At 35.5% G+C, this 22,789-nt stretch overlaps 1 protein-coding gene and 1 long non-coding RNA gene across 3 annotated transcripts; one reads left to right on the forward strand and one right to left on the reverse strand.

The window, feature by feature from the left end:
- Window positions 1-3,431: 3,431 nt before the first annotated feature.
- On the reverse strand, window positions 3,432-9,579 carry LOC143304922 (venom serine protease Bi-VSP-like). 2 transcript variants are annotated; one of them, XM_076627460.1, is made up of 10 exons: window positions 9,446-9,579; window positions 9,010-9,061; window positions 8,741-8,938; window positions 8,472-8,567; window positions 7,576-8,400; window positions 6,421-6,964; window positions 6,113-6,208; window positions 5,234-6,036; window positions 4,463-5,071; window positions 3,432-4,318 (listed from the first exon to the last, which is right to left on the reverse strand). In XM_076627460.1, the coding sequence occupies exons 1-5, from the start codon at window positions 9,464-9,466 to the stop codon at window positions 8,204-8,206; spliced, it is 564 nt and encodes a 187-aa protein (XP_076483575.1). In that variant the 5' UTR covers window positions 9,467-9,579; the 3' UTR covers window positions 3,432-4,318; window positions 4,463-5,071; window positions 5,234-6,036; window positions 6,113-6,208; window positions 6,421-6,964; window positions 7,576-8,203. The 2 variants fall into 2 exon arrangements, 1 of the variants encoding a protein (XP_076483575.1); XR_013061592.1 differs by lacking the exons at window positions 7,576-8,400; window positions 8,472-8,567; window positions 8,741-8,938; window positions 9,010-9,061; window positions 9,446-9,579 and adding an exon at window positions 7,041-7,142 and having other exon boundaries at window positions 3,432-5,071.
- A 2,734-nt stretch (window positions 9,580-12,313) lies between these two features.
- On the forward strand, window positions 12,314-14,853 carry LOC143304923 (uncharacterized). The gene is made up of 2 exons (XR_013061593.1): window positions 12,314-13,093; window positions 13,245-14,853. It is a non-coding gene; the product is annotated as an uncharacterized LOC143304923 (long non-coding RNA).
- Window positions 14,854-22,789: the final 7,936 nt, after the last annotated feature.

Genomic DNA, 22,789 nt, shown 5'->3' on the forward strand with positions numbered 1-22,789 from the left:
TTTACGACAGCTGAAGAACCAGTTAGAAGATGCAGAATGCGCTAGAGCAGTTGCAGTTAAAGCGAAACAGGCACTGGAGCAAGAACCGAATGAGACGCGGGCTTCGTTGCAGGAAGTACTGCGGCAACGTTCCGAAGCAGAAGATCGTGATTAATGTAGCTAGTCGCGAACGAACTGAGCTACTGTCGCAATTGGAAGAAAATAAAGAAGAGTTAGCAGAAGTTTTGAAGAAGTATCGGGCAGCTGTGCAGCAAGTGTCGGAGGAACGGAGAATAGTGGCAAGACACGTGGTGATTGGTAAAGTGGACCACGAGATGGTGTCCTCGTCGGATTCTTGCGGCCAGCAGGAGGACTTAGCGAACATCACGAGGAGGAAGAATCTGGCTAAACAACAGCAACAGGATGTTGTTGATGATATTTGCGAATTTACTGAGAAGGATAGCGTTGCGGGTGTGAGGGTTGTTTCAAGTTTTCGGATAGACTCGAAGAGAGTGAATGCAAGGCGAATGAAAAGACAAGGGAAGTCGCACGCGCGGAATCCCTCCAATAATATCGATACGAAGATTCGATATACAGAGGATGTGGATGACGAGGACGACGATGGGATTGTCGAGGACACGATGAACGTGAAGACATTCGAAAAAGAAGAGATCATAGTCTCGGTAGATGGTAAGTTGTTAACGTCTTCCATGAACCGAGCCTACGAAAATGTCACGATGCTGCCACGACGATCAAAGCCCCTGACAAGAGTGAAATGGGTAAACAAAGAACGGAGAGGAAGATAGAGGAAGAGCGAAAGAGGAGCAGTAGCATCGAGGACGAACAGGCCGCGGTGTTCCAAGAGGAACGAAATCAGCTGCGTGCGGACGCAAAGAGACGGATTGAGGAGATCCAAATCCGAAACAAGCGGGCGTATAACAGGAGACGCAAGAAGGCGACAGCATACAGGACGGGAGATCTAGTGGCAATCGAGAGGATGCAGAGGGGTCCCGGGCTAAAGCTGCATCCGAAGTTTCTTGGACCGTATCGGGTGATAAAAGTCCTGCGAAATGACCGATACATAGTGCAGCGAGAGGGGGAGCACGAAGGGCCACGTACAACTTCCACGGCAGCCGATCACATGAAATGGTGGAATGCTGACGATAGTGATGTAAGTGCGAGCGGCGATGATGAGCACATCTGAGGGCAGATGTGATTGTCAGGAAAGGCCGATTGTAATATCGTAGAATAGCTTTGATTGGAGATCGGCTGAAAATAGAAAAACCGTGTACGTCGTGTTTCTGTGGTTCGTTTACATTTAAGAGTGCCTACGTGACTAAAGGCACGTAGTTGGTAGTTCTTACATAGGTATGAGGGAAACAATAGACAACGTTAGAAGAAGGACGGTTTCGCTATCCAAGGCGAATCGAAAAGTGTGCGTGTTGCGAGAATCAGAGTTGATCGAGACGTCGAAGCATAGAGTCGTTAGAATTGAGTTGCGAGTGTTGTCGAGTGTTAGAGTTGCTAGTGAGAGAGAGTGAGAGAGAGAGAGAGAGAGAGAGAGTTACCAAATAGTTGTCAAGTTATTTGTTGTAAATACGAGCGTTGCATTTAGTTTTCCTGTTAATCAAACATCGTTTCTCTGTCTAACTAATATCTGTATTTTCAATCCATTATTAATAAATTATAATTAATCGGACAAAATTACACCTTTAATATATTCCGATATTACATTACCGTGATGTAATATTTATCATGCTTATTTTGTACGTAAAACGAATCGTTGGAATATTCCCGAAGCTAACGAAGCATTTCCCAAAAGTTAAACCGAAGAAATTAACGCGAATAGTTAAGTGAAATTTTTCCATTAACTTGCTGACCAACCGACAAATAAAAAATCATAAAAATTGTTTCAATGTGTTGAGGTCACGCATAACTTCTTTTTTCATTGACGATTACCAAACAGGTAAAATTTCGAAATTGTACGAAGGCCACGTGACCAGATCGTATTGGAATTTGAAGTGCATGGAAAAACACAACTCGAAGTACAAACCTTGAGCTGTACTACTCGAAGTACAAACGTGAACTAATGGATGCAGAAAAGCAATTAACGCCAAACATCCGAACAGCATCTTGGAGCCCGTCATTGTTCTGAAATAAAAGAAGTGACGAATTAAAAAGACGCAGGACTAATAATAATAAAGGAAACTTAGTTCGTATTATAAATTGAATTTACATCAGAAAAGAAGCACGATCAAGCGAAACAGATCGTAGAAATGACAAATATCATCGATATACGTTTCAGTGTAATTTCACTTTTGAAAATTATTTAGTTTAATACGATCGTATTCATCGCTCTGAAACTTTCATTGTGCTGCAATTTGTGCTGCGTCTTTTTAATTTCTCTATCTTTCTGTGTTTTCGGAAAAATTACTTGAAAGATTAAGAATTGCTTGCCTTATTTTATTTTCGATTAGTTAGGATTTGATTATTCCAGTTAAGGTTTATTATTTATAACAGGTTTTATCACTTGTTTATTATTTAGGAGTTTGTTATTTTAGGATTAGTACCTTTTAGGATTTCTTATCCTTCGAGTTTCTGTTTCAGATATTTAGGTCTATTTCAAGATGTTTTATTACATTAGGATTATTTATTCGATTAAGATAATTTAAGAGTTTCACAATGTACAAAGAAATAATCGCGTGAAATTTAGATTTATGCTTTAAACGTATTAAACACGCGGTAATTTCAATGTCTATAGCCTCGAACGTGTTCTGATTAGTTGTGTCATTGTCTGTGACATTGAAATCACAAAAATCCATTGCAAGTGTGCTGTCATGCAATGTGGATGTAATTGGGTTTTTTGGGTATTTCCTGTATCATCTGATTTGTACAGTACTATTTTAACGCAAGGACAGGAAACTTATTATATATTTCCCGTCCATTATTTGAATCGTTGTGAAGTGTAACGAATTATATTCGATTCGAGGAGATGTTAATGAATTACCCATTTCATATGTAATTACATGGAAATAAAAATCATTGCAAAAATAATTGATCTAATGACAACGGAATTTCCAATATTTTTTTGTTTCGTCACGTCTTTTTCATAATATATCTTTTATAGGTACGTGATTTATTAATCGTTCGAATGGAAATAATTATTCGTATAATATTCAAATGATTCTAGCCATAAAATAAATTAAAACGATACCTGTCAATGATATGCAATCTGCGTATGACGTCAACCTCGATCTATGCTTATACAAGAAATTTTATCAATCAATGACTAGATATACAATAATCAAATGTTATAAAATTTCCTGAAAACCTTTAGGTGTTAATATTAAGGTGTTAATATCTTTAATATTTGCAAGTTATTGTTTAGCGCTAATTAGTTAGAATGTAACAAGTGGTGTACCAGAATTGAGATAATTAAGCCACACGAACAATCTTATTTAGATCTTTTTAATTTTTTAATTCTCTTTTGCTCCAATACTTCGTAAAATTAATCTTCGTTAGCTACTACACTTCATAGAATGACAAGAGATAATTTTTCTTATATAACGTTTCATTCATAAAATCTATCATTAAAGTATATCTTCATAAAAATATCATTCCATACTAACGGTATATTTGGTGTCATACGAGATAACAGTTACCAGTGATGACATATGTAACTTTATAAAGATATCTCGTTTTATTATATATTAAAAGAATGTACTCATTGCTGCTATATTTCAGATGAAAAAAAGGAGGCAACGATTTTACAGTGAAATCGTTCGTTTACAACTGATTCATTTACATTTCATGATAATACTGTGCATTCTGAATATGCTATGATTTGGTTTAAAATAATAAATAGTCCATTCTTGCATACTATTGCTCCGGCTTTACTTGTATTTTCGATATTGGTATAAATAGAAAGACAATTAATGTCGTTCGAGTCTATTTTCGGATCATTTATATTACGTTTAATCCATATAGTTATTATATGAGACATAGTATCGTAAAATTTGGAAGAATAAAACGTTCGTACAGGATGTACATTTTATAAGAATTCCAACAAATCTGCGTGTGCACCTAAAATACAAACCGATAGTGATTGTTCATAAGTTTATATACATTATCTAATGTCAATCGAAGGTATCAATTCTTTTTCTCCATAAGAATACTTTTTCATTTATATGTGTTCAAAAATACACGTGTTCAACCGTGAAGCATATGTCACCTACAACGAAAAAGAGTTTTCCTATACTTAATATTTCCTTTATATACCTATGAAAGTCTATTCTTCGCGTAGTATGAAATTATGAATAAATCTGGAATATTGTTCAATCTGAAAAGAAAAATAACTTATTGACATCATTCATTGATACGAGATTCAGAATGTTTGTTTTGTCTTGCAGAGAAAGAAGGCAGCCCTTTCTTTTAATGTGAAATAGAAAGCGAAAATTTGAAAACAGATTTTTTGGAAATTTACTTGCAAATATCGTTTTCAATATCGTGATTTTCTTCCCAATGGTACTGTACTTTCAAATTTTCCAGTATCCCTCTAAAAACAAAAAGTCGAACCTCGTTATCATTAACATAGGCATTACAAGGAAGAGAAGTATTAGAAAGCAACTCCTTTTTATTATGGATTTCTTTATAATCGTGTAAATAAGAAATTCCGGAAATTTTTTCCTCAAGAATTTAATTCTTGTGTTTTGATTGATAATTATTACACTGCATACTAACTTCTCGCATACTGTTCGCGTCTAACAATTTCCTAATAATAACTACTTCAAAATTACATATGTTCTTGCACGAATTCAAAAGTACGTATGATACAATTACAATTGATTCTAAAATAATAATTATTTAAAGATATTAAGATACTAATTAAACGTTTCACTATATTTCAAAATCTGGAACAACAAATTTTTATTTATAAAAAATGAAACTGTCTTTATATATTCTTTGTCATGATGCTATTTCTTATTACCATGTCGACATTTTTTAAAATTCATTTTGTTATCTCTACGCAATATGAAAATTCATATACTGCTTAATATTTTTTACATATTATCCATCCACCGCATGATATCTCCTGAAAAATCAAAATATTAATGTTATATTATTACAATGCTTCTTAAATTTCAATTTTTGACAAATTTGAAATCCAATATATTTTGCACAATTATTATTTATCAAAAAATTCTAAGTTAGTAACTTTCTTTTCAAATGGCAAATAACATATACTTTGACTTACCTGTAAGTTTTTGTTCCTAATCATCATTTCCTCTTATAGAACATCATTATTGTTCTCATAATTACTACCAGTGTCATAGATATTGTAGTGGCTACAACTGAATTAATAGAAAATGATAAATAACTGTGTATAACACTAACACATAACTGTGTATAACAATGACACATAACTTTTACTTACATATCAGTCGATAAGGGATTACTGTGATATCCTGTTGATGTTTCTTAAGGCACTTGATTAGGTGCGATACGGTATCATTCCTTATGGTATACTGTAGATAAGTATTTTAGAAAATAACAAGAATAAATCTAAATTATTCAGAGGTTCCAGTTTCGGCTTAGACATAAATACAGGACCATTTGCAAAGAAGAAAGGGTGCGTTTCTACAGCCTCGTTATAGTAACCATGAATACCAATCTCTGAATTACTGGTTACTAAACATAAATATCCTATAAAATTTAATATATTTCTTTAATTTTTAATACATACACGAGTTAGTAGTTCTAAATTATGAATCATCCTACCTGTGATATTACACTTTTCCTTATAATATCATCACTCAAGTGAACAACATTAAGATCATGTAAACCATGTCATCCTATCTTACTGTGAAGATACTTAGTTATGTTATCTAACATTATAAAAATATCATCAAATTCAAGTCCTTTTATTCACATCACATGGCCACGGCGATCTGGTTCTTCGTTATATAATGTTCTAAAATTTGTCGTATATATAGGATGTACAAACCGTGATATCAAGGTATCAGTTCTTCCTTCCCAAGGGACAGTTTCATTAAAATTCTGATAGAATTAAAAATTAATTATTAATATTCTAACAATCATATATGTTAAATACATTATAGTCAACGATATATACCTGAGCGAATGTAGGGGTGATTCCTTGATAATTATAAATGTCATCAGCCCACATCATTGTGCCACTTCTTTGTACTCCAGCCTCTAGATTAACAGCCTAAACAAACATACAAAATTTTATAGAAGCTGTACAAAATATAGTATATATGCGCAATATTGAAGCGTTCAAGGGGATATAAAGGTAATGTACATCACATACACGTGTACTCTCATGCAACAAAATACAATTAGATTTAATAGTATAAGCTCTTTTATTCATCATAATAGATTGGAAATTTAAGTGTCTTACGAGGGTGAGTAAAAAGTTACCCGCTCTGTCGGTGTAGAATTTATTTTAAGCAATTGTCAAAAAAGACATACATCATTTTTTGACGTAATCACTCAATTTCTGTATACACTTTGTCCATTTGCCGAAGGACCTTCGTATTTTCTCATTAAAAAATGTTTTGGGCTGAGCTGCGAACCACGAATGCATCGTCGTCTTCACCTTTTCATTAGCTTTTTCGGCATCCATCTCGCACAAACTTTTTAAAACCCAAATCTGTCGTGCACTATTGCATAAGCAGAGCCGTGGCTGATTTGCAAATGATTTGCCACATTATCCAGTGTCACTCGTCTATTCCATAGAGCATAAGTTCATGAGCACGTTCAATGTTGTCATCGTGGATGTGGACGGGCGTCCAGCTGTTTTTTCATAACACTTCTGCGATCTTCTTTGAACTTTTGTGCCCATTCAAACACACTTCGTGACAAAACACTTTCTCCATAATGTGCATTAAATCTTTGATAAATATAGGCATCAAACATAACCTTCGACCACAAGAAACGAATCACAGCATCCTGCACTGTTTTCCTGCAAATCACCATTGCAAAGCGCCATTACTCGTGCAACGGTCACAAACGAATTGACGTAACACAATGAAACCTACGCAGCAGCAATGAACAGATATTGACGTCATACGAAGAGTGCAGATGGATCAATACGGTGGACAGAAGTTTTAACTATCTGGAGTGCGGATAAATTTTTACCGAGAGTCGTATAGGAATCTATAATCTGTAAGTACACCCTTGGCTGAATGGAAATTTCTCTTACATATAGCCAAAAATGCAGAAACAGTGTATTGAATTGGAAAGTGATAAAAAATAAGCGAAGTTTCGAGGTTGCATGTGATTGCATGAGTACACAGGACGTTTTTAGCGAATAAAAAATAATTTTGAAAGACACGAGACTTATCTTGTATTTTATGCACTCTCTGTGTCCGAATCTCCAGAAGCTCTCTATCTTATAAAGTGTTTTAGATTAGCCGGAAAATTTTGTATGTACATACAAGAAGTATACGATCTAAGTGGAATATTCCATTATTCTCTTGATACAACAGAAACGAAATTTACAGAACTTCTCAGAAAGTTGGTTTATTATTACCAAATTAATAGAATTAATATACGTTTATCATCTTTACATACCTAAGTCGTGGAGGTTTATCGTGCGTAAAAAATTAGTGTCGTTTCAAAGTTACATTTCGTACATTTTAAGCCTATAATTTGTAACGTACAAAACAATGTAAATTTGAGCTGTTTCTTATCTCCACAATAAGAAAATCCAACTTTACGTTTTTTACACAATGATATTTATGGAACAGTAATATCATATTATTGCATCGCTTGGAGAATGAAGTCAAGGTACGATGTGACCCTAGTGTAAACGCTGGGATAGCCAGCTGTGCCGCACTTATAAGCGTAAGACACAATACCTATTAAATACGAGGTTAATTCATGTTGTATCAGCAGTGGTCCGCAGCGGTCAGCCTGAAAGGATCGTTAAATTTTTAATCAAAGATACTGAAATATATCGATCGAATTGTATTGAAATTATACTTATATACAGTAATAATCTTCTATTGATTTGTGTATAGAAATACTCCAATTTATAATGTACATGTTATATGTATTTTGAGCAAAACTAAGATTAGAAGGAAATTAGATTAAATACCATAATGAGGTGTGAGAAGTGGGCAAAACTATTAAATTGTGTTTATCTATTATTTCTAATGTTTAAGACGTCGATTTGATGTTAATTCGAATTGACGTGTCTTCAGATACCGTATAGTTTGTAGTAACTCTGTAACTTAATTACGGTACAAGAATCCTCTCCACCCTGAGCATGTTCGGCGCATATTATACCATCAGTGATATCAGGTGCATTAGGAAATTTGGAATAAGCTATTTTGCATTCGGCGTTCTTAATCACTGGCATTTGAACTTCCATTAATGCATTACGTCGTGGTCGTCCTACGAAGAAAATAAGAAAGATATTTAAGACTGGAACTGTTTAATTTTATTATAAAATTGATATCACTTACTATATCTTAACGCTCCCCATCCAGCAACAAGGGGGTTATAGCCGACGAAGTTGCTCTTTCGTAGGGGCTCTTTCGTACAAATGGGATATACGTACCCTGAAAAATAAAAAAATAAATGAAAATGCAGGAAACGAATGACCAAAAGTATGAGAAAGAATTGTACACGCTTTATGACACAATATATGTGTACAGTAAGAAATTTCAGGATATGATACTTCAGTAATACTCAATAGCATATATATATATATATATATATATTGAGGAGTTACTCGAAAATGGCACCTCCTCCACCAATCTAAGAATGGCAATATTATGATTGTGTATGTTTTCTATTCCATCCATATGTGCACAATGTGCTGCGGTCAAAACATGCCTAGCCGATATCAGGGAACCTCCGCACTTCCATAGTGGTTTGTCTGGGTTTCGGGAATTACGAAAACCTAATGCAGCGATCCATGGCCAAGCGCCTAAAATGCAATAGTCATAGTTGTGAATATACATAATTTTTTCTCACATAACGAGTAACAACGATTATTACCTATTCGATATTCGATCATACAGCAGACGATAAGTACATACGTACAAATACTCTGAAATAGAGATTTGATAAAGACAGAAATTAAATTTTTATTCCAGTGGAATACAAATTATTAAATAATTCTATATAATTTCTATTTGAACTATACTGAACTATAAAGTTCAAACGTGTAATTTCTGCCCTAACAGTTTTTGATCTCTATCCATATTATTACTCCTATATCAATTTTTTATTTCAAGCAAAAAGATACTCTTCCTAACATGAAGTAAAAGAAAGAAATAATTCAAGTTAATAAGTAAAGTTACTACCGATAAAATCATAGCATTATTATTTAGTCTAATTGAAATGTACATTGATGTGCTGTTTAATGCCTTTAAAGTTCATTCTTTGCAGTAAATGGCTTATTATTAATCGGAAAGAAAGACATAAAACGTACCAAGTTCAGCTGGTTTACCATCGACCACCCTGGTATGAGAGACGTTGCTAAAACCACGGTATGGTGGTCGCAAAGCCTTATACTTATACACAGTTTTTATTAAAATTTCTCTCTTCTCTTTGTTTGGATCGTTCGGACAGCAAACGATCGTAACATTGCCCTGGTATCTGCACACTGATCGTCTATAAAAATCGGTGGCTGTACGGTACTGTATCTGCCATATTTCTTGCAGAGGTTTACATTTTCTGTAGTCAAGGCACCTGCCTTCTTGATTGTCCGGTGTGGTACATTCTGGATCAAACAATTTTAAAACATTTATGCAGTTCAAAGATGCGTAAGAAAGCGACACCGATTACTCAACTTTCGAAGTAAAAAGCCGATCAAGTCCACAGGATTGCCCTACAGACACGTATTAATCCGTAAGAGTTAGTCATCATGTTGATAATAATTATCTAAAGAAACTTTTCACGTGAAAATATAAAATTTTAATTGATTAGATATTGTGTTAGCCATACTTAAGAAAGAAAATGAAAATGAATGAAATGAAAGAAAAGGACTACCTTCAACCTCATTTTTTAAATAAACACTTTGTCAGTTTTGCGGTAAATAAATTCTTAGGAATTCAGGACAGTTTTTAGTGAATCATTTTGTTTCGACCGTTCGCGGAGAGACGCGATCGCGAGATAGCACGTCAACGAGAGTTGTAAGTTCCCGTTACGATTAAATAATCGACGCCACGAACTGATCGATCCCCTTATTTCGATTATGATAATAAGGGTAGTTCAATGAAATTCCACAGAATTAACACAAATAAATTAATGTTTATTTCAACAACTTATTAACTAGAAAGATATAAAAGGAACAAAAAAAATGTAACTGCGTTTTGGTTGATAAGTAATGCGCGACATACCACATGTGTTGACGGTTCGACTTCTCGAAAAGTTCTGAACGCCTTTCGATTTTTTTCGTTTTTTCTGGAAGGCGACCCCCACTACGTTCGGATCACGCCACATTCTTTTACTGCGAGGTAAAATACGGGCCACGAGTCGACGTTTCTGGAAGTCGCCCTGCTTAATGAACCACGCGCTTGCCACTACAATGTTTGTTTGCCGGGCAGACGCGACGATCCGTCTGCGACATTATAGTGGCGCGATCGATAGTTAAGAATATGACCTATGGTAAGCCGCATGGCGTAACATTCTCCCCCCGTTGAGAGGGTACCGATCAAACTAGGGAGGTGTGGTTGAAGTTCCCATCTTATTTCGTCTCGGTGGCTAGTTGTTCGGGTTTCTCGAGATCGGGTTGAATTGGCAGTGGGACAAGCCTTTTGACGCCCCGATCCAAAATGCTCTTTGCCGTCTGAACTGTAGCTGTCCGGATGACACCATCGGCGCCTGGATGAACCTTGATAACTCGGCCCAGAGGCCAATGCATGGAGGGAACGTTGTCCTCTCTGAGGATGACGATTGTGCCCTTTTGGATGCTGTGTCCACCCTTGCTCCATTTATTGCGGTTGGTTAGCTCGTTCAAATACTCCTTATGCCAGCGGTTCCAAAAATGTTGTTTAAGCTGTTGGATATGCTGCCATTTGGAGAGTCGGTTCGATGGAATGTCTCTGAAATCTCGATCACGTAAGCACATTAATGAATCGCCAATGAGGAAATGTCCGGGAGTGAGGGCTAGGAGATCATTTGGATCGGTGGAGATAGGAGTTAGCGGGCGGGAATTGAGGACTGCTTCTATTTCTATGATAAGAGTATTACGGTGTTAAGCTCATATGTTTCTGTTTCTCCACTCGCGCTGCGCCATAATATCCTTTGATATTTCCGATCCTCTGGTCGTACGAGGAATTGCCGATACATTTTCTCGATGTCGCCAGTGAGTACGTACTGATGAGCGCGGAATCTAATTAATATACAAAATAAATTGTGAATTGATTCGAGAATATAGGATTTCCCCATTTTCATGATTATCGTGATTTTTGTATAAATATATTTTTTAAGATACTAATAATTAGGTAGTCATAAATTAGTATTATCAATTATTTTGCATTTATAATTCCGCCTCTAGTATAAGTGTTAATTGAAAACTAACTTTATGTTTCAAAAAGTACTAGCAAAGTCGTTGAGTAACAAGCCACTGATGCTAACACAAATAGCATTGTCGTAATTAAATATTTCTAATTATTCATTTTTCATTTTGAACCTGTAGAAACAATTTATTATATATAGTATTAGCTAAGTAATTGCATATTTAATTAAGTCGAAATATAAAACTTAGTTATTTTAATAATTTAAAAAATAAAAAACTGACAAACATTTCAATTTAATTTATGGTTGGAACAAAAGACAGTTATTTTTCATTAATTGAAATATTGCAATGCAGAGTACTTTCCAAAATACGCCGAGAGTATTCCTGATGATGAAACGAGCGTTGCTTCATCGAACGCAGCTAAAGAAAAAAACATCTATGTAGTTGGTGGTACGATGCCTGAAATAGAGGGCGATAAATTGTACAATACCTGTACTATTTGGGGTCCCGATGGAACGTTGATAGCAAAACACCGAAAGGTAAGTAATATATTCCTTTATGGCTTTGAATTTGAAAATATTGGGGTGAAGAAAGTGACTCTATCTAGGAATAATTTAGGAATATACATATGTACATACGTATACTATAACCAATTCTATAATTTACGGTTTATAAAATACGTTATGATACGGGAAACGCCCATTTTTGTTGTAATGTGTTTGTTGTTGTATAAATTTTTCACATACTTAAAATATTATTATACTTATTTTTTCTCCTTTTTAAACATTATTAAATGATAAGATTTTTTGATAAAAGAAAGTGATAAAAACGCTGTCAGTTATTAAATAAAAAGTAATTAAAGTTTAGGAGTTGGTAACTTTGATATTAAATTACAAAAGTTGCAGCAATAGAATTAGCGACTACATTTTTATGTTATTAGGTACATCTATTCGACATCGACATTCCTAATAAGATTACTTTTCGAGAGAGTGATTCACTCAGTCCTGGTAACTCCCTAACGACGTTCGATGTGGAGGGCTGCAAAATAGGTATTGGCATTTGCTATGATATTAGATTCGAGGAAATGGCACGCATTTATCGGAACAAAGGTACAGTAACTTAATCGATCAATACTTAACTAGCAAAAAATTAAATATCTTTCTTAACTATATTCTATATAAAATTAATATAATCTGTAACTCTGTATAAAAAGAAGCTTAATTTAAAAAACCAGTATATTTGCTGAAAATGAAACAAATAAAAGAATTAAAAGCACAATAAGAGGACTGTCCTCGCATATTCAGAAATGATGGAATGTGAATCGTGCAACTACGAAGTTAATTGGTATTCGGTGGCTTCATATTTCCTGCTTCTCTGGGTTAGGTTGCCAAATGCTGATATATCCAGCGGCATTCAATATGACCACTGGACCACTGCACTGGTCATTACTTCAGCGTTTCAGAGCGAATGATAATCAATTATACGTTGCCTGCATATCACCGGCTCGTGTTCCTTAAGCAAGTTACGTCGCATGGGGACATACACAGTTGACCAATCCCTGGGGAAAGATTCTTTACGATTTGGAAACTCAAGAGAATATGGCAGTCACCGATATCGGTAATTTACAGCTTAAAATTAAAAGCGAGAGATCCATGATGTAATTAATTTTTAGTCTCGTTAATTTATCGATTTAGCCATCTTCCTCTGTATTTGTTGAATTTATTAGTAAGCATTACTTATTACTTCGTATGTTTCTTTTTTCTATCAGATCTAAAAGTTGTTGAGGAAGTAAGGGCTCAGATACCTACATTTTCTCAGAGACGTACAGATTTGTACGACACTGTCTGTAAGAAGGAGTAACTCTACACTAAAACAGAAAATGTTTTTTTATAATATTTCTACTACCATATCCTTTTTTTGTGAATTATTACTAATTTCTTATCATTTGTACTAAATGAATGACTCAATTAAGAAAACCAAAATGTTATAAATAATAATCTGTATATCTTGTGTATCAACATGTAATTGGATATTATAATAATATAGGAATGCTATAATAATATAGGATAATAATATAGGAGAATAATAATATAGAAAAAAATACATGCTTTTAAACACCTTTAATATCGATCACATAAATTGTTATAATTTACAATGATTACGCATACATAAAAGACCCCTTGATAGTAAAATTTACGATCAAAAGGCACTTACGTATCGTTTAACAACATTTAATTTATAACACCTTTTAAACATTTAGACAGATTAACACATAACACTTCTTATATATAAACATCAATTCGAAGTTATCGGCTTGGAGAAATTGGTCGATTAATACCTGTAGATTGTCTGTCTCGATGAAAGACTTAAAGAGAGCAAAAACATGATAATGCCGCTAATATAATATTCCTTCTTTCTTGTATCTGTCTGCCTCTCAGGTCGTTTTACTAATTACAATAAGTAATTTCGACTTCTTTGCGCACTCTTTTAACGCATTCGAGACCGAAAGAAATTCATATCAGTCAGTAGGCAAGGGTATAATATACATATTTTATATATAACTTATGTAGTAATGTATATATCATGTTAATTTCATATTTTTTTCAATATAGAATTATTATATATATATATATATATATATATATATATATGACTGTACATAATACATTATAGAATAACATAGTATATAATTTTATATTTTAAAAATATGAGGTATACTATTTAAGATTGTCATCGATTTAAAATCAAAGTATGAAAAGGATACCCTGGAGAGAGTAAAACACAGAATCATTCCAACTAAACATTCAGATCGTACCGACACCTAGGTATCGTCTTACAATTAAATCTCGGTCTCGAATGGATTAAAATGAAATACATACTTGCAGCTTCAACATCTTCAATATCGAGGAGATTCAAACTTTACAAATAAATGTAAATTGCGATGTAAAACAAAGCGATGTAAAAAGGGAAAAAGGAGGAAAGAAGGAACAGGGAAGCAAAGAGAAGAAACGAATTTTTCATTTTCTCTTGCCAGGAATATAAGATGCTAAGTAATCTTCCTAAGTAATCTCCTCCAGCTTTTTCTAGTTTGCTCAATAATTATTAGTACATGTTAGGAAAACAAATAGAATTTTTGTTCTCAAGCGAGGTATAATTTAAATTTTGTATGTACACAAAAATGTTAAATATCTGTAATAAACATGGTATAATCAATTTTTTTACATAAAATTATATTGTATAGGCTATTGTTATTTAAACATTTTAAATTGGATGAAGAAAAAAAATGACGCAAATAAAACGTAGGACATTTTAATTAAAGAGACTAATATAGAGATTTATCTACTTAACTGTGATTAAATCATCTCCACTTAACGCTCTACCTCTTCTATTAATTATGCTTCGTTAAACTATGATTACAGAGGATGGGTTTTTTGATAAAATGACATTCTGACAAATATATATAGATCGATATATATAGATATAGATAGACAAATATATAGATTCTTACAACAGTAGTTATGAATGAACAGTAGTTATTGTATCAATTCCGTTCTTCATTTGTGAAAAGACAATTCGCCAGAATATGGATTCACTGTAGTTATAGCTATAGGATTTCAATCTAGTTGACAGACTTGCTTTACGTACTCTTGTTCTACCTTATCGCGATTCTCTCCTCATCTTATACGCTTTGTCGAGTGTCACGTAATTTTTGGGTTGGTTGGTGAAAATAAAATATAGTTGAGTCGTAACACAACTATTAACTTGGTTTTAATCAACCTTTATTATGAATTCAGCAATCACAATGTAACACGCACTGAGTTAACATAAATCACAATTCACTCCAACCACGTTATGTAAGACTTAGTTACAACAATACATTAAGTACGCGACTTATAAGAGTAGAGACCGACATAGATATGTTGACTATTCTAAGGATACAGAATAAGTGAAGTTTTACTGACGATACTGTGTCTGAGGAAAGCTAGGGGTGGGTGTGTCTAAGGACACGGGACTATCGGATTTGTTGATGACAATTTTGGTTAAGGAAGTGAGGGCAGTAGACACCATCTCCGATTGGATAATAGGACGGTTGGTGGACCAGGAAGGGTTTTAGCCGCCCTCGCGAGAAAGTTGCCAACGGAACATACCAGATGTGGAGAAAACCAACTTTCTAAGCTAACACGTGGTAGACAATAAACGTAAAGGGAAATTTAAGACAGGAAATACTCGCTTGGTCCGAAGGACCTTAACTATAAAAATGCCAAGGCCCCTGGTGGGCACTTAAGACTATTGAGGGTGCGCGCCAAGGATATGCAGACATCTGGGTGCCATCCTGTCCGTGGTGTGTGGCCTGGTCTCTGATATGAATTGACGTTACACGAGCAAAGTAATATTGGCATATATCTCGGCTCTGGTTACAATCATTAGTTTCCGCCTAAACGGTTAGAATCACATAGCTCGCGCTCTACTCTCGTTTATTCAACATTCAGGCCATATGGTCGCATGCGACGAGTTTTATGTTAATTCCGACCGATTACAATACCTTTCTTTCGTTTACAAGGAACGACGAGACTGGCAGTTGCGTGATTTCCAATGCAAAAGCCGCGATATCTGCACGATAACCTAACCTCAACCGATTTTGTTGTACTATTCTTATGTGGATTTCGTTTGTACCACTTTCGTAACAAAAATAGAATACGTAGAACACAGCATTCCGTTATGCGATATTGTCGATTCATAACATCCGAAAAATCAGAGATAATTATTTCCCTACAGTTGTACATTTGTGTGAAAAATTACGAACGTAAAGTTGTTTGGTGCATGCACAGTCCTCCCCTCCCCTGCATTTGCGTGGACATGCTAGAAAGATTCACTTTTCCACGGTGAAACTGTATGTATTATAATTTCATTTTTACAAAGGTCGAACATCCTACTATGCATAAATTTAATATTAATATAAGCAGGTTTCGTGTTAAGTATTACATCTGACGTATAAGCACACGTGTGTACGAGCCTTGGTTTTAAATGTCTTATAGTAGACACCGAAAAGATTATTCAGTTGGATATCTGACTCAACATCAATATTTTACTAGGAGATAACATGTTAAGAACACGTTGGTGGATGGCATGGGAGATGATGAATGAAGACATACTTCTGTGAGATACATAAAATAGTAGTCAGAACGTATTTTGGCGCTTGGGGACAGCAACAGCTTTTTTTTTTTTATTTATTTGTTGAAATTACAATCAATTCTCGCGTTGAGAATTTTCAGTAATTTTTCTGGCGTGGCGCAGTGACATGGCTGTTTATTTACAATAAGTTAATACCTATTATAGATAGGTGTAATTTATAAGTATTATAAGTAAGTGCATATGCTTAATTTGGATAATTAAATGAATCTAACGTTTAGGTCTAGCGGGTAGTGCCTCTTCAGCCTGCGAATCTGGTCCGTCGTATCGAGTAGTCCAGTGATTAGGGGGTTTCGGTGTTTCTTGACTCTTTTGCTATATCTGTCGCTATATTTTGCTATTTCCTCTTTGACTGTAGGTATCTTGAGGTCGCGATGGATGGTTTCGTTGGTAACATACCAAGGTGCGTCTATTAAGGCTCTTAGCGTTTTCGATTGGAATCGTTGTAGTATTTCGATGTTGGAGTTACTTGCTGTTCCCCATCGCTTCCTATATCCCTATATTCCGTACTTGCTTCGCTTGGTACTTTTATAATTTTCGTAGTTACAATAAAAAATTTAATTCTTAACAGATTAAAGATTTAACCTCTTGCTTTATAGTGTACAATAATTTTTTTTTTTTTTTTTTTTGTATAGGTTACGTGATCCATAGTTTGAGTAACTAGTACATATATATATTTACGTGACAAGCTTTCATTTCAATCTATATTTAAGATTAATATTTTATCAGTTTCTGTTCGTAACAACATCGAAGTAGTCCATAAGTTTGAAGAGTATAATTAAGGAAGTTATGAAGCAAGAGGTTAAGAACAAATTCTGAAAGAGGTTATGTACAACTTAGTAGTACTGCTTTACATTACTTTGCGAATTACTTTTCAAGCATAAAAATAGTTTAACAGCCACTTATAATTACTTCCTTACCATTACATTCATTAAATTCGTTTGATTTTGTAAACAAAATAACCACGCTGACCAGTCTCTTATTTAAAATAGAATTATTTTGTCATATATCCAACAGTTTACTTTCTCTTCGCTTTGTCTCGTATTACGACTTTATAACGGTGTTTCTTTAAACTTTAAACGATCGTAATAAATGTATTTACGGACGATGACTGATATCTGGTCTGTCTTAAAGTTTCAACTAATTAGTGCCCCGTTACTTTGGACGTTATGAAATGTTGTATAACCAAAGACTTATCTTCTCTTTTGGTAGTTGCATAAGAGAAGACTGAGCCATTGAAACGCTCGAATAGATTAGCTGATTCGCTTAATGTATTTTTACTTCCGACGAGCTAAACACAAGAGCAGAAAGCACATAAGGAATATACAGAAACGTCAAACGTATACAGAAGTATATTTCGTAAAAGCATTAGTACGTAACATGTCTTTATAATTCTATTTATGTATAGTAAAATGGCTTGTATCCATTTTCATGAATTATAACTGACATTTCAAAGCATTCATGTAGATATGTAACTCTCGTTAATTAATAATTTAACAATGCGTCATGAAACGTATCATTTTCGTTTCTTCCTTTGTTTCGTTATACACAGGAACGAATTTGTAAATAAAGATGTATAATCAACGATAACATATGACAGCGAGTATAATAACTGTCAGCAAAGGAAGAGGTCGGTAAAATGATTGTGGTTGATTTCAGTGTATCGGTAAATAAGCTTTGACAGACGTTGCCGGGGGACTCGGTGTCGGTGAAACCGCGTCGATGAAATGATTGTCAGTAATTTAAAGATAACCCAATTTATTGATCTGTCTCCCCTTCATGGCGTTGTACGTCTCTCTATAAAACATATTCTACCTCGGAGGGCTGAAAAATTTAACTTGGTCTCACTGGACTGGACTGTAAGTAAGAAAATTGAAATGCAAAATCCACGTGTGAGCGCAACGGTTTAGATGGAAAGTTCGATAGGACAATTATGTATATTAGCCTGAAAGAAAGCTCGTGGCTTTGCACGCAACACGTAATTTCCCTCGCTGAAATAATCCTATTACAACGATACGATTTAAAATTTTCCTTAACAGACCTCGCAATGTAATTCTTCATCTACAATTTTTTATTCGGCCTGAAACAAGAGACTTTCGAAGCCTTATAGAGTCTCGCGAATCTAAAAGTCAGGTTTCAACGTATTTTCGCGTCTTATTCTATAATACTGAAAACATTAAAGGTGTTAACGATTATTGTCTCACTATGTACGTACATCAAACGAGTACTTACGTAAGAGACGAATGGAAATGGAAACAGCCGAGAATAATTGAAGATAATTTGAATACGTTCCAGGCTATAATACAATTTCTCGTGAACCGTAATTGATTCGCAGAAGGGAATTGCTGCTTCTCACGACTAGCAAAGTGTTTCGCAAAAAAAAAAAGAAAAGAAAAATGGTATCGGAAGGATAGAAAAAAAGCGGTGGCCTACATCAAGCAATCTTCATGCCGATAATGCATTTATTATTCAGTTCGTTCATTTTCTATCGCGTAACAGACACTGGGATAACTGACAGAACGAGCGTATAAATTTTGCATCTCTCAACCTGACTTCTCCCAATTCGTATACTTCCATCCTTCGTATAAGTGACAATGAATCAGAAGAGTTTCATAGCAATATTGAACAACATACAGTCAACTACAACACCATTAGATACATCCACCATACAGTCAACTACAACACCATTAGATAACAGCAATACGATAGATTATAATTTTCTACGCGTCATTGATTCATCATCATCATTTTCCATTTTTTTAGCATATGTAAAAACGTATCTGACGTAATCTTACCTCGCTCTTTGAGTACAAAAATCCATTCAAATGAAACAAAGGGAAAAGAAATAAGAAAACAAACACTCACATACGAATCTTCATTACATAACTGTATGTACTCCTCGAGGTATAATTACTCAGACACGTTACAGCGTACCTTCTTCGTTCCCTGATGGCTGATGTTGATCGTTGACGTTTATAATGAAAGAATTTCGTCAACGGCGCCATCTGGATCCTTGTTGAAAAATTAAAATAGCCGCAACAGCACCATTAAGCTCATCACCCAGAATAGCTCTTGTTGCTGAGTCGTGGAGGAATTCTTATCATCAACGACATAAACTATACCAGTTCCGGTAATGTTCTTTAGATGGTCCAGGCATTCAAACTCGCAACATCGCTTTCCAAGACGGAATTTCTTGCATGTCTGTAGTAAAAAGAAATCGAATCTGGTCCGTCGTATCGAGTAGTCCAGTGATTAGCGGGTTTCGGTGTTTGTTGACTCTTTTGCTATATCTGTCGCTATATTTTGCTATTTCCTCTTTGACTGTAGGTATCTTGAGGTCGCGATGGATGGTTTCGTTGGTAACATACCAAGGTGCGTCTATTAAGGCTCTTAGCGTTTTCGATTGGAATCGTTGTAGTATTTCGATGTTGGAGTTACTTGGACAGCAACAGCTGGTGATACTGTCATACACCTCCATTTATAAACTTTCGAAAATCAATGTGACCTTCAAACTTTAGTGTATTCTGTTTCACAGCACAAAATGTTTCCGAAACGTACATTTATTGTTATAATAAACTTGACTAGTGGCTCTGAAATACTATCCTTGAAAAAACAATGGGGAAATTGGAGCAAAAAATAGAAGGAAATAAACAAAGACCTTGTTGGTTCGTAAAAATAAAATATGCTACAGGAGAAACTTTTTCCAACGGATTGAGATGCGACAAGCTTTAAAAGCTATGACGCGAATCGAGCGTTTGTCTACAAGAGCGCATTTTCGGTGGATATATATGTCGGAATGACATTGGGGATAGGGTTGTCGGTGTTTGAGGAGTCTTCATTGAAGGTAGCCATCGTTGCGGTGTAACGAAGATACGATTTATTGACACAGGTATGAATAACACAGGTTTGACAATCTACCACGGCAGTGAGACGTCCGCGACACTAGTGACAGTGGTCTCCAGTTCAATAACGAATCCGCGGCCAACGGGATGACAGATGGGCGTTCTCGCTGAATCTAAGTCTGACTCGTAAAAATAATTGCTGAGCGTAAAAACGTTACTCTTTGGTCGACGGGAGCGCGTAAAAGAATGCCCGTCCCGTCCCGATGATGCCACAGAGGAAAACTATAACGGGGTGTGTCTAAGGACACGAGATCATCGGATTCGTCGAGAAAAGCCTTCGTTCAGAAAGTAAGGGAAATTGGCGTTGCTGCTAATTGGTCAATCTCCATATCGGTGGTTAGAAAAAGATGCTAGGCGCCCTCGAGGGAAAGTTGCTAGTGGGAGACGCCGCTCGTTGAAAAATATGTCTCCCCTATCTTCCCGTAGTTGGGACAAAGACGGTTTGTCTGTTTGAAGGACTTCAGTTAACTAAACCTTAAGATTTATAACGGGCCCTCGGGCTAGCCGAACATGTACTGCGGAGACGCATCGACATCTGGCAATCATCTTACTCGAAGAATAGGGTCTGCGTGTGGCGAGCCACGGGACAGAAACCGTTGGAATGTTTACTGTCGCGTGTCGCCACGAATATTTCTTTTAAGGAGAGCTATAGAATTACTCCATACCTTTGTTAGGCAAAGCGTTCATCCCTTGACCGCGGCTACGTTGGGCGACAGACCGTCACCTCGAGCCAAAGCTCACCGTCACTAATCTCGAACAATTACAATCGGATTGAATAACTACAATAGTTTAGTTACAGTTATAGTAGACTTTAGATTGCAATGTTGCGGGGCTATCCAAAGGTTCCGGTGTCCTTTCATCTCCGACATATAGATATACATGTATATGTGACGAAATATACTAAAGCAATATTGACCCTTTGTCGCTGAAAGTATCAAACTACAAAACTGCTAAAAATGGTTGCTACCGCAACCATTCTGCAATCTACCTTGCCCAAAACACTCTTCCAGTCACCTCCAAACTCTTCAATTCTCTCCACCTAACCACCCACAAACCATTCACAAACATGCAATTCTCGACAAAAGAAGAACTTATCGTCAGTTGTCCTTAACATCTCGTTCATTCATTTGGTCCCTATCCCCCTATTTCCTCCCACTGCGATGATCGCACTACATTTTTCCACGTCTCTATTCTATTCTCTGGATGATCTGAATTCTCGAGCAGTCGAGTGACGATTGATCTGTACAATTGATCGATTTCTTTTTACTACAGACATGCAAGAAATTCCGTGTTGGAGAGCGATGTTGCGAGTTCGAATGCCTGGACCATCTGAAGAACGTTACCGGAACTGGTATAGTTTATGTCGTTGATGATAAGAATTCCTCCACGACTCAGCAACAAGAGCTACTCTGGGTGATGAGCTTAATGGTGCTGTTGCGGCTATTTTAATTTTTCAACAAGGATCCAGATGGCGCCGTTGACGAAATTCTTTCATTATAAACGTCAACGATCAACATCAGCCATCAGGGAACGAAGAAGGTACGCTGTAACGTGTCTGAGTAATTATACCTCGAGGAGTACATACAGTTATGTAATGAAGATTCGTATGTGAGTGTTTGTTTTCTTATTTCTTTTCCCTTTGTTTCATTTGAATGGATTTTTGTACTCAAAGAGCGAGGTAAGATTACGTCAGATACGTTTTTACATATGCTAAAAAAATGGAAAATGATGATGATGAATCAATGACGCGTAGAAAATTATAATCTATCGTATTGCTGTTATCTAATGGTGTTGTAGTTGACTGTATGGTGGATGTATCTAATGGTGTTGTAGTTGACTGTATGTTGTTCAATATTGCTATGAAACTCTTCTGATTCATTGTCACTTATACGAAGGATGGAAGTATACGAATTGGGAGAAGTCAGGTTGAGAGATGCAAAATTTATACGCTCGTTCTGTCAGTTATCCCAGTGTCTGTTACGCGATAGAAAATGAACGAACTGAATAATAAATGCATTATCGGCATGAAGATTGCTTGATGTAGGCCACCGCTTTTTTTCTATCCTTCCGATACCATTTTTCTTTTCTTTTTTTTTTGCGAAACACTTTGCTAGTCGTGAGAAGCAGCAATTCCCTTCTGCGAATCAATTACGGTTCACGAGAAATTGTATTATAGCCTGGAACGTATTCAAATTATCTTCAATTATTCTCGGCTGTTTCC

Source organism: Bombus vancouverensis, unplaced genomic scaffold (genome assembly GCF_051014615.1).
Source record: "Bombus vancouverensis nearcticus unplaced genomic scaffold, iyBomVanc1_principal scaffold0064, whole genome shotgun sequence".
In the NCBI taxonomy this organism is placed as follows: Eukaryota; Metazoa; Arthropoda; class Insecta; order Hymenoptera; family Apidae; genus Bombus; species Bombus vancouverensis.

What these genes read in the sequence shown, in the direction of transcription:
- LOC143304922 (XM_076627460.1), bottom strand. Translation starts at nt 9,466, where the DNA reads ATGGTAAACCAGCTGAACTTG. An exon ending in GGAGGAGGTGCCATTTTCGA is followed by an intron (nt 8,568 to 8,740) that starts GTAACTCCTCAA and finishes TTTATTTTTCAG; the next exon opens with GGTACGTATATCCCATTTGT. An exon ending in ATGGGGAGCGTTAAGATATA is followed by an intron (nt 8,401 to 8,471) that starts GTAAGTGATATC and finishes TTTTCTTCGTAG; the next exon opens with GACGACCACGACGTAATGCA.